Below are 12,922 nucleotides of genomic sequence, written 5' to 3'. Positions count from 1 at the left end.
CAAGACCTGGGGGGGGAAAAAGCCCAAGAGGCAGACACGGGTGTGTTTTTACAGGTATTGATGTCAAAGTTGCATGTGAGTTGAATGTATGTGGCAGTATATTGGTCTGTAGGAATCGTACTAGGGTGAGGGGGAAGTTCTTCAGACTAGGGATGAGATTGCATCCAGAAAAAAGTTGGACTAATTTGGGAAAATAAGCAGCTACTCTTTACTTGTTATGAAGAAAAACAGTTAGTAACTGTAAGAAGTAACCCATTTAAAGCTGTCTTTGCTGTCTTTTTTACTCTTAATATCCCGTAGCTATTCACCCTGGGCTTTAGTTCTTCATTGAAATTGGGATTATGAAGGCTGTAGCTAAATGTGCAAAGGAGTTACAGAATCATCTGGTCTATGTCTTTTAAATACTTTAAATTACTGTCAAGAGTGTGTAAGTTTTTGTCAGCTGGACTAGCCTTTCTTTCACTGAAAAAATATTTGACAGAGGTATCACCTCAGTGAAGGATACTAATTGTAAATGAAACACGAGGGACTGCATTCTGTTTTTTCATTACAGCATGTGAAATAGTCTAAACGGAAACTGATGTCTGAGGCAAAAGAAGGGAAGGCCAATAATAGATTTATTTTTCTGAGGTCAAACTGAGGCCAAAAGTAGATCAGTTCTTTCAGCCTATCAGCTCTGATGGGACTCTTCTATTTTTCACAAATGCCCTTAAGTTTAAAATGTAAGCAATAGTACACCTGATGAGAACAGATTGGCAGAAAATGCGCTCATAGACAACGCAATTTCCGTTTTATTATTTGAAAAGTTTACATTATGTATTGGCGAGTGTGTTTCTTTAAGTAGGTGCTCTGTATCGTGCACGCTTTATGTACCGTGTGATGCAGAGTCTGCCAAGGTAAGTATAAATTTTATGGAATACCTGCATAAAGAGCTACTGTATATAAAAAGGAGGAAAAAAGAAAACCACCCTACAAAACAAAGTACCCGAATTGCCAGGGTACATGGTTATCCACTTAGCAGTGTCTAGCCTGTACCTCTTAAGTGCACAGGACTTTATTTCTCATAACGTACAGTCTTTTGAAGAAAGGAATTCTGGCTGCAATGCTTCCTTCCTCTTTTTGTATATTTTTTTTGAAGAACAATGAAAAAGGAGGATCCCCTCATTCTAACAGGAATATAATGTACAGTATAGTGCAAAAGAGACAGTATATGGAGGACTTTATCATTAACAGCTCTGATAAGGAAAAGATACTTCTAAGTTAAATTATTCTGAATATTTTTTTTCAGTAATTTTTTTCATTAGGCATTGCATGTGATTAATCTCCTAAATTTGATAGGCTTGCAATATATGATGCTTCAAATACTGTTAGCTTTTTATATCACCGCAATTTTGTGTGTCATGGCCTGTAATAGCATAACTTAAATACATGTTTAGTCTTAAATATATGTTAAAGTCTGAATATACGAATTTGACACCACATAATTGAGTAAATCATGCTGAAGACAGATTCAGCTGAAGTTACTGCTCCCTTTCTTTCTGTATCAATTGCATCTTTGAAGATGCTTGAGATGGACATGTTGGCAAAGCTGGGGGTGATACATGTTTACACAGAGAAACGATAGTTCTCATATTACCCAAAATATTGCTACAGACTAGATGTGACAATACATAGGTTAATTCACATTTTGGAAAAAAATAAAAGTATTTTTATCATCTCCCTCTAAAAAAAAAAGGTCATAATTTGATCTCAGTTAAATTATTTTGCTCGAAGGATAGTACAATGTCATGGGAAGTTTGGTTTGTTTGCACTGAAGCGTTTTGGTGTTAATAGATTGTGGTTATGTAAATAGAGCGTGGGATTTTTATACATAATATATTAAAATTTATAGAATATTTGTAGGAATACAAATAAACAAATTTATATACAATGAACATTTTACTATAAAATTGGTGCAAGTCTTGACTCCTGCATATCAAGAGCTTTTACTATGTTATAAACATTTTAATGATAACATAAGAGTCATCTTAAGCATTTTAAAAGAAAAGTAAAGACATACACTTGATGAAATGAGACAGTAATTTAAACTATTTTGCTTGAGGTTTGTTCTTTTGTTAAACATAGGCCAGTTGGTGTTTTATTCCATGCATACCTTCTATTTGTTTGGGGAGAGGAGGAGAACCAAAACCCCCTTGTCTGGAATTTAAGTCTCGTGTATATCGTGTGTTGTAGGAGAATGCTTTGATATGCATTGTTTGCATGATGCATGTTTGAAAACCTTAGTAAGGAAAATACATACCTTATTCTGTTAAGCTGTGTTCTATCTTTGTTTTTCCAACAGTAAATAAGCATGCAAGTTTAGGGTTATGTCTTTCAAGGAAAGTGTGAAATGACTAAGCTATCCGTGCATGTAGCAGGACTTTTAAAATTGGATTGGTGAACATTTTTCACACTTGCGAGAATATCACTTAATTATAGAGGTTTCAAATGAGACTGAAATTTACTTTTCTAAAATGTAAATAAACCAAACCCATTTAGTGCCTGGAATATAGTAGTGAAGGTGAAACTTAGGTCTAGACTCAGTAATTTCTTTAATATCGCAATGTCTTAGAAAAGCTTTTGCTAGACTAATAACCTGTGGTTAACGTGATAATAACAAAGGAACACCCCGGCTGTGACTGCGCTGACATAGCAGACTGTGTGGTAAACTGTTGCTGGAAATACTGGAGTTATAAAATCTCTATTTATCCCAGGGCAGGTGACTTGTATGTGCTGTTGCCTTGCAAAGTTAGTTAAGGTGGCTGAATGGCTTCGGCTGATTGTTTGGTTTTGTGCTTAATTATTGTCTCTTACATGGTACAGAAATCCAGAGAGATTTTTGTCAGAAATCCAGCATCAGCAGTTAAGTCTAATTTAGTTGTTTCATGTTCTTGAAGTAGATTAATATTCTTGAAACATAGTTTTAAGAAGTAAAGTGCAGTTGGATAAATGTGGTTATGTGTGGTATTTTTAAGATAATTTGGTTTTTTTTCCTAATGCCTACTCTGTTGTGTTCTCTTGGATCAGGGATTTTGGAACTGGCCTCCTGAATTATCATTTAAACATCCACAGACGTGCTTTCATTTTTCAGTTGTACTGAGCACCCAAGCACTTCATGCAGAGTGTGCATCAGACTGCTTTGAACCTCTGGAACATTATGCTTAATAGGCATTTTACCCTTCATTTCAGAAGTGTCTAATGACTACTGGGGGACCCCCAGCTTCTGACAATGTAAGAGGACCTGATTTTTTTAGAAAATTCTTGAATGTCCTTTAAGAGCTTTAAAATTGCATCAGATGTTCAGCTAAATATAAATCAAGCAAATATGATTTGTTGACATTGTTATATGTCAACATATGACATATGTTTATGTCATTTGTATGTATTTGCTTTTAAAAAAAAATATTCTGTGTGTTAGTAGAGAGGGATCCGTGCCATACCGTGCCATTTACTATAATCTCAGTGCACTGCCCACTGGGATGCTTGGTGTGACATTTGGATAGGTGCTCTTTTAAGACTGTCCTAGCAGAGGCTGACTTTTTAGGTAACGTTAGCATACTGTGAGTGCTGATGACACATCATATACTTCTGCTGCAGGCTGAGCTGAACTGGGCTGTTGTTCAAATGTGGTCAGTATAAGCCACTGAAACTACATCAGTATTTTAACCTCGTTGTAAAAATGGCTTCTGTTATATGAATTAAAACATTATTTAAATGCCTGTAAACACCAAGACGGTCTGAGAAGGTATTGTGAGAGGGCTCTCAGTCATGTCTGTGCCTGCTCTCTAATCCATTGCCCTTTTTTTCCAGGTAGCTTTGCTTGGCTCTTAGTACAGAAAGTGTTGAGGGTTCCTGGGATTAAATGCATAATCAGCCCACTGTATTCCTTTCAGGGGATGAAATTTTACTGGATTTATCCAGCGTGTTGTGCTTATTGTTGCGATAATGTTACTCAAATTCTCATTCATAATTTTAGAACCTAAAATTAAAATGTACAATTACAGTAGTGTAAGAAATAAACTGGTATTTGTATTTTAATACAGTATGTTGGGCATTTCTACAAGGAAAAACCTTTGCTAAACCTTTTGAAGGAAACAGCTTAATCCACGTTAGGACAGACTTGCGTTCCCCAGGTTTGCAAGCCGCAGGTTCTGTCTGTGTTCACGGGAGTCGCTGTTGGAGAGCTTGCAGGCTGCACGGTGTTAGGAAATGGTAGCCTCCCTCCTGGCAAACACCGGGTTCAGCTTCGGAAACTGAGATTGGGACGTGCAAGTGTGGATCTGCTGTGAAAGAAGGGGGAAGAAAGTTCTATTTACTTTTCTAGAGTCCAAAAGAGTGATCATTGTGGCAGCAGTGAGAAGATGGGAATTAAAACTGCCCTATAACAGGAGTAAACTGAAAACAATAGTATCATCTTATTTTATTTATATTTACGTGCATTCTATCTTTAAAGCAGAACTTTAAGCGTATATACTTTATTCTGACACAACCCTTAAGTATAGATGCCTCTGAATTTGTTAGAAAAATTGAATTGCTTTTAGCTAAGACTCACAGAGCAAACCTGTCTTACTGAGCGCTTTTTAAATATTTGGCGTTTGCTGTTAGTTCATCCAAAAGCATAGTAGATTAAATGTGTTTGATATATGTCAAGAAATCCCATCTGCTGCTAAAGAATTTATTCAGTGAGCTGTAAGATAACAAAGCATTATGGTACTGTGTAATTAATACTGCTGAGTTTGAAGCTTGTCTGGATGTCCCTGTGGATCTGAAATCTGTTTAAACAAGAACCAGAAGTACTGCAACACGTTGGCATTTAAGCTTATATGACTCTGGCAATAGTAGGGAGTCTTTTTGGAACTAAGAGTTACTTAGGCCCAGAACACCACAATGACAAACTCTGCAGCTATTTGGCAGTGATTCTATGATAGTAACAACCACGTAGTGTTGAGGGAAACTTCTTAGGGTGACTAAGCTGGGAATCAGGCGTGTTCTTTCTGTTGTTAGCCAGTGGTTACCTAAAAGCTTTAAGCTAGAAAGCTATTTCAGACTTAAATTGTTCTGAAAGAAGAGATTGAGTTACTGTTCTGATTATCTATCTGAGTCTTGGCTATGTTTGTCAACAAATGTAGTTTTGAGGGACAGTAATTATTTTTTTTTGGTGAAAGAATCTAATTTACCCTGCTCCAAATGGAATAGGCTGCCAGGGCTTCACTGCTGGCCGGTTGGATTGTATCAGGGTCTTTTTCCTTCTGAGGCAGCAAAATTCCAAGTACTTATGTTTTAATTAGACGGTAAATAATTTGCTCTTCTGTACCACAACTAAAATAACTGTGTTTTATAGACTTTAAATTAGTCAAGCAAATTTTGAGGGAGAACCCACCCCTGCAACTGTTAACTGCATGAGTAGATGCTGAGTGCTGTTTGGAATTACAGATGTGGGATATGTTTTGTCATAAATTGTTGCTGTAGTATTTTAAGAAAAAAGCAAGCACACTTAATGAGTTCAGAGACACTTTGGGTTTTTTGTATCGGAAGGAAACTAAAGTAGTCCAGCGGAGTAGCTGTAAGCAGTAAAGGTTTAATAATTCCATGTAACTTCTCCACCCTGTCGGACTTTGTCACAAGTTTTGTCAAATGTATACCCGACGCATCAGATAGCGTCATCAGCAGTTGCAGGGGTAAGAAACAAGCCTGATCTGTTTTCTTTCTTTCTCTTTCATTCTCTCTCTCTGTCCCCCTCTCTTTCTTCTTCTCCTCCTTCTTCTTTTTCTTTCTTAAACCTGTAAGTTTAGTTCACAACCATCCCAAAAAGCTTCATGGGTAGAAAATCAGATATAACAAAAGAAATTATTGCAGACATTTAACTTTTAAATTACAGACTATCGATGGTCCCTGCGAAGTCATAGTTCACACGTGGGAGACTCATCTACAACCACGATCAATTACCCCTTTAGGTATGGGCATCAACTGCATCTGTTTGAGGCATATGCATAAGATTGCTAATATGCTGCACATTGGTTTAGAGGGATTGATAACTATAGTTTTAAAATACTTAAATTTATTAATGTGTTGGAGGTATAAACTTTTTCTTTGCACAACATGGGCCTTACTCTCAAAATATGTATAAAAATAAGTGGCTTAAAAATGGAGTAGATGTGAAATTCTTTGCTGCCATTCTTAAGATTATGTGGGTTGGGTTTTTTATTAATTTGGAATTGTAATAATTTTCTGTAAGTTTAATTCTTTGAGACTAAGGATCCATATTACTTTTTCAGACAAAATGTGGGGAGGGGGTGGGTGTGAAGTCACTGCTGTTTTTATTTAACTACTATTTCATTAGTAAAATTTTAAAGCAAAAAAACTTAATTAGGCTTTTTTAAGTAAATGGATTAATGTAAATAGAAACATGAATGGGCTTATTTCCCTGGCAATTTAGCAGAAATTTATTTTGCTGGAAGAAAAGGTGGCATGCAGACTTGCATACGAGTTCCTAATGCTTTTCTGAACAGGGGAAATGTTTGTTTTTTAAGAGTGACTGAAATAACCTTTGAATGTAGCTTGTAATTTAGATCTCTTTTGCTGCTGTGGGATGGCATGTTTTATGCGCTGTCTTTCCTAGGATATGAAAAATGTTATTTCCTCCACACTTAGGAGTTTACATCTATTAAATACCTTCTGATGCATTGAAAAAAAATGTCTTTTAGAAAGAAGCTGGTATTAAAGAAACTGTTTGTTAATCATGAATAGAACCATGATGACGTTCCCCCCCCCCACCTTTTTTTTTTATTTCAATTGAATTAGTTAAGTGTTTCTATTCTTGTAACAAGATTATGTTTCTGTATTCGGCAGTAACTGAGTAGGGAAGCAGCCTACCCTCTGTTAGGGTCTAGACTTTATCTCTAAATTTGGATAACTTAATTCTAAACAGTGAAGTTTTTTTTTTTTCCCAAGTAATACTCAATGCTTCATAAGCCTTTTTCAAGAAAATGCAGCAAACCCAGGATGTTAGCACTTGGTCATTATGATCCTAAATTGTTGCCTGTGGTTACTAAAAATTGAGGGCAGGCCCATGATTCTTAGAAAAAAATGGGATTAATGGCTGTAGGGACAAAATTTTGTTAAGATTTAGGTTTTGAGAAAGGTTTAGTTTGTTTAGACTACTGCAATTCTGTTAATACTAGTGAATTTACTTAGTGCCTTAAGCTTTCAGTTATTAAAACTTTGAAGAGGGTAAGGAAATAAGTAGGTGGAAACGAGTGTTTTGAATATTTCATCCTAGGTTGGTTTCTGTCACACGGGCAGAAAAAGCATTTTAATTGTGACTACCTTGATTTAGAAGCTTTAACTATAAATGTGCAGGAGGACAGTTTTCTTGTACGTTTGCAAGAAACTTTAATGTCTTTGACACTAACAAGAAAAGCATCTTAGATCCTAGTAGGATGTAGGTATTGTCATCAAAATACTGCAGCAAACTAGGAAATTATGCAACCTTCTTGCTTTTCTCAGTTCAGATTATTTCAGGTAAAACATGTTATGGCATTTCGTGTGTTGATTGGTTTTTCTTGCAGAAACTACGAAAAAGCATAAACTGGGAAAAAGCTTTATAGAAGGTTGCAATAAACACGCTTATTTTTTGTCTGTATCAGTTTTCCTACTTTTTTATTAGATATACTTTTTAGAAGTGAAGTGGAAAAGTAGAATTAATTTAACTTGGCAATGATTCTTTATAATGTGAATACTAATTAGTTTCTTTCATTCTTTTCCCCTCCTTTTAATTCTAGAAAATGAAATTACAATTGACGATGGATACTTTGGAATCCGTAGTAAGTGAGATATATTGACTTTACTTTTTACCACGTATTTAATTTTAACAAGATTAAGTGTTGTAGTTGAAAAATATTTGAAACGCTAAGTTTGTTTTGACAGGAATTGCCTGTAAGTGATTGTTTTCTCTGCTTACATGGTTATTTTTGTATCCAGCATTTGTGAGTTCACACTCAGGCTGTAATCTCTTCTAATGTTGATAAAAGACTGCTCGAAAGAGTTGAAATACTGTCAGTGTGCTAGTGTTAAAGGTTGAAATTTGTGAATTTTAGATCATGAGCATGTATTTTTGGAAATACAGAATAGACTGTTAGCTTTCTCTTAAAACCTAGCCTTAGAAAAATCTCTTGGTGCCTAGGAAAGTATTATCACTTACGCTAAATGTACACAATCTGCCTCTTCAGTTAGGTGCATAACTGCCAAAACCTCTCATAAGCTCAAACCTCATGTTCTTGTGCGTGCATATGACTCACTTTTGGCAGTTCTAACCCACCTCTCACTTAACGCTCAATCCTGTGGCACCTAAGGTAACTCTTTGTCAAGTCTCATACATCTTGTCTTAACCCTTTTCCATTTTTCTTCATAACCTCATCGAATGATATGTTTTGCTAGCAACTCTTCAAAACTGCAGGGTCTGCTTCAGGACCTGGTCTGGCAGCCTGGGCTTCCTGGCCATCCTGCTTGTAGGCTTTCCTTGTCCTGATGATGAGGTTGAGGCTTCTCCTCCATGCTTTGATTCCTGTGATATCTGGTGCTATATCCTGTCCTGGAGAATTACACTGCTTTACTAGTGTTGATTATGATGAGCTAATTGGACACCTTGTATCTCAATGGAAACAGGGAGTCTCAAGTTGCTTATGAATCTTCAGAGTTTCTGTCAGTGTTATTCCATGTATTGAGAAATCCCAGAACACAGGAATGTTATGTCTGCCTTTAGAGACTGAACTTAGCCCTTGATACTGTAAATAAAATTAACACTGGGATACTTAGTGCTCTTCTGCAGACAATTTACAGGTGAAGCTAATGAGGATCATTGTTCCTATTTAATCCCCTTAAAAGCCAGCAAACAACTGCAGCATTTGTTGTCTGTTCCGGGTAGTTCAGAAAAGACAAGTGAAAGGATGCACTCAACAATTGCTCTGGAAATACTATTGAATAAGGCTGGTGATAAGGATTCTCTGGAACATGGTGTCAGAGGAACTGTATTCATATTTTGTATATTAAACTGTCTGGATCTCCCTAAAATAAGTTATTAAAGTGCTGTCGTCTTTTTTTTTTAACTTTGGTAGATGGTATTGAAACTGTGGATGCTGGGTGGCTGACATGCCAAACAGAAATAAGATTACGTCTGCATTATTCTGAGAAACCACCTGTAGTGATATCGAAGAAGAAATTTAAAACATCAAGGTTTAGGTAAGAGCCTGCTCATCTCAATTTGCAATTTATCTCATGTTAATTGTCAATACTAGTGATTCTTTTTTACTTGATTAATGTAGCCTTTAAATTAATTTTGGGTTGCTAACAGGGGTGTACTATCAGGCCAATTGCCAAGTATTTAAGCACTTTGTAAAAATATGGTGACAATGTTAAATCAGTGGTGTGTTTCAGTTACCTCATTTTATTATTAATTTAGTGTCAAAAGAGTTTCTACTGTTTCAACAAAGGAAGACAAACAGTCAAACAGAACTATTTTCGTTTCACTGCTGGCAATACTTTTCAGCTCTTGCCTTTCTCATAGTTATTAAGCTATTAAACATGTATAAGGCAGATGTGAAAGCGCAAGTTAAGCAGTAGGTAACAGGTGTCTTTCACAAATACTTACTCCATGCTTGCCTTGGTGTTTCCTGCTTCTTGGCTGGAAGTGTAGTGTTTTTAAGTAGTTCTCTGCTGTTACTCTCAGAGAGTTTTTGTCTTTGTTCTTTTTTCTTAACTTCTTAAAAAGAGCAGAATGAAAGTGGAAGTTGGGGGAAAGGAAAGGGAGGAGGCTTCCAGGTTTTTTGTTGCTTATTGCTTTTTTGCTTACTTTTCTCCTTACCAAAATAAACAGCTCTCTCCATTTAATATATGGTTAATTTGCCAGGGGCATTACAGATGGCCAGTCAGCATGGATGGTGGAGATAACAGCATTCTCTAATCACTTCTGTTGCTACTTAGATCAGTTTGATGTGTTTACCTGCAGAGGTGTCTCAAAAAGCGGGCATTATTATAACTATACAGTTGACTGACATAAGTGGGTGTCTTAGTCCTGATGTTGTGAGGACTGCGGTATTGCCCTGAGTGTTTGCTCTCCTTCCCCTCTTGAATTTCTGGGATCTGGAGCTTGCTCTTTCTTCCCTGGCCGCTGCCCCCCTTCCCAGCCCCTTTCCTTCTTGCACACATGTTTTTTTTTCCTTTTTTTTTTTTAAGCTCTGTGGTTGCCAAACTCTATCCCAGCACATATCGTTGTACTGTGTGGTGTAGGCTTGTTTTCTGCATCTTTCACAGTCTTTTTTTGTGGGAGAAAGGAAAAAAAAAGAAGAGTTGAGACATATAAAAACCTCTCCTCCTTAACCAAAGCCTGACACATCTCTCAATGCATGATGATTGTTACTACTAACAATGCTCAGCAAAAGTGTTTTTTCACAATAGCAATTTTTAGGTAGTATGTTAGCCATGTGTTACTCTTACCAATGGGAAAGAGGGGAGCAGATCCTTTGACACACTAACAGTGTTTTTCCCACTCCTAAACTTTTATATAACCCATCTTCTTATTTGGAAAGGATTGTGGTTCTCTGTTTTCTTTAATGGAAAACATTAGAAAAAAAAAAAAAAAACAAAACCCCAAACAATTTTGTATTTAATTGCTAGAAATGAGATTTTGAGCTTGTAACATAGAGCAACTTCCAGCACACCACTGCTGAAGTGATTTACAGATCACTCAGTTAACCTGGGAGTCACTTTGGTACTTTGTGCCTTATTTTGATGGTCTGACACTTGGGTTTTTTTGGTTTGTTTGTTTTTTTTTTTTTTTTTTGTTTGTTTGTTTTTTTAATTTTATTTTATTTTATTTTTAATTTTTATTTCTTCCTCCCAGCAGCCACCAATGTTCAGGTATTCATCTTGATGATTACTGCTATTTTCAGTGCTTTTCGTTAGCCTTTTGCATTATGGGTATCAGTCTGTGGAGAAAGGCTGTCTATTTGGCAGTCCAAATCGTTAGTTTGGTGGAGTGCTGCTTATCAGACCATTAGTACAGTTTTTACATTTATCCAAGTTCCAGTTTTGGAAGTTACTTGAGCACTTAAGTCTGGCTAAAATAAGATTCAGACAACAGTTGCAAACTTTGACTTTTGTGAGGGCTGACCGTGTACAGTGCTCTCCTGTAGATGGTGGTGTTGAGAAGAATTCTTGTGCTGTATGAACTTTCGTTCAAGCTTCTTTCTAATTCTTCAATATGTCCAAAGATGCGCCTGTGACTTAACCATTTGTTTTGTATTTCTGTTGAGTAGAGTAAAATTGACTCTAGAAGGCCTAGAGGAAGATGAGGATGACGAAGAGGGCCAAGAGAAAACATCCCCTACTGTCCCTCAAAAAATGGCAAACACCGTGGAGTTCTCCTTAATAAGTAACAATGAATATAAATGTCGACACTCTCAGCCAGACTGTGGCTATGCTTTGCAGCCAGACCGATGGATAGAATACACTATACAAACCATGGAGCCTGATAACTTGGAATTAATCTTTGATTTTTTTGAGGTATGTCTCTTTACCACTAAGAAGCAACTCCAGTCTGCCTTCAGGAGTTAAAGGAGTCAATTACCATGAAGATTTCACTATTAGGATAGGGCTATTGCCTGATATTATTGATCTTTTGGACTTGTATAAACAAGCTACGAGACCATTGGCCCCATTTTGCAGAAAGGTTTTCTGAGTCTTCGCTGTATGGCACAGAAAGCTTTGCAGTTTCTGCTTATTTAGAAGTCAGTACAAATAAGACTCAAATCTTAGTCTGCAGTACTGCGTGTGGTTAGCTTGGCTTGATTTGTATCCTTTACCAGAGATCAGTTTTGCTTATCCTTTTTTAAACTGAACAGTGTGTATATGAACTAGTTAAATTACAACCATTTAATCTTGATTTTTAAGTTATAAACAAAGAGATTTCTCTGAACTAACTAGTGCAAATTAAAACCGGGTCCTTCCCTATTCTCACTACTACATCTGTTATTTTGCACTCTATTTTTTTTTCTGAAAGATTTTAACATTCAAAGTCGTTTTTAAAAGAAGACAACTTTTGTCTCTTCATACTGTTTGCAGAAGAAAGTTTTAAGCATTTTCTCTTCAGTGTAAAAATACCCTTAGATCACTTAAGTTCATATTTGTAAGGTGACTATGTAGTCCTTGAATCTGATGATGGTCAAGAAATACACGTTCTGCATGCTAGTTGCCCTCTTCCTTCCCTGCAAATGAATATAATGTTATTTTAAGCTTATATGTTATTCCAGTTCATCTTTGTTCTAAACATGACTTGGGCGTTTTAGAAGACAGACTATTCCATGCATACAATTTTGATCTGAAAAGCTTATCAAATCTAAGAATTTTCAAAACCAAATGTAAATTATTTCCTAGATTTCCATCAACAATTTCGTATTCCTGATCATAACTTGCAACATACTATTATATTAAACAATTTTTAGCCTGAAATTAATGTTTTTTGTAACACACAAGAAATTTCTGTTACATCAGTGCCTGTATGTATCTTCCTGAGGAGCAAGGTTTCCATGAGAAAGAAGAGTTTGTTTAGCATTCTCACCTACATATAAAAGTAGTTGTTTTGGTTTTTTGTTTGTTTTGTTTTTAGGAAGATTTAGGTGAGAAAGTAGTACAAGGCGATGTGCTCCCAGGTCATGTAGGTTCTGCCTGCCTCCTGTCATCCACAATTGCAGAACTCGGAAAGAGTGCTGGAATTCTTACGCTTGCTATTATGAGCAGAAATCCAAGGAAGACAATTGGAAAAGTTAGAGGTACAGTTGATGCAAACAGAGCTAGATAACTTTACTGGAAGTCATCCATTATCTATTGA

The 12,922-nt window shown here is 36.3% G+C and overlaps 1 protein-coding gene across 2 annotated transcripts in view; it reads left to right on the top strand.

The window, feature by feature from the left end:
• The window catches only part of GPCPD1 (glycerophosphocholine phosphodiesterase 1), a 47,390-nt gene that overhangs the window by 14,861 nt on the left and 19,607 nt on the right, over positions 1-12,922 (top strand). For both annotated transcript variants that reach the window (XM_059828494.1, XM_059828496.1), the window contains exons 5-9: positions 5,918-5,993; positions 7,821-7,862; positions 9,153-9,276; positions 11,352-11,598; positions 12,701-12,863. In XM_059828494.1, the coding sequence (XP_059684477.1) occupies positions 5,918-5,993; positions 7,821-7,862; positions 9,153-9,276; positions 11,352-11,598; positions 12,701-12,863 (652 nt within the window). The remainder of the gene's footprint in view (positions 1-5,917; positions 5,994-7,820; positions 7,863-9,152; positions 9,277-11,351; positions 11,599-12,700; positions 12,864-12,922) is intronic.

The sequence above is a fragment of the Gavia stellata genome, chromosome 23 (genome assembly GCF_030936135.1).
Source record: "Gavia stellata isolate bGavSte3 chromosome 23, bGavSte3.hap2, whole genome shotgun sequence".
Classification (NCBI taxonomy): Eukaryota; Metazoa; Chordata; class Aves; order Gaviiformes; family Gaviidae; genus Gavia; species Gavia stellata.
Note: the sequence above shows the minus strand (reverse complement) of the source record. Positions and strands in the feature narration are given on the sequence as shown.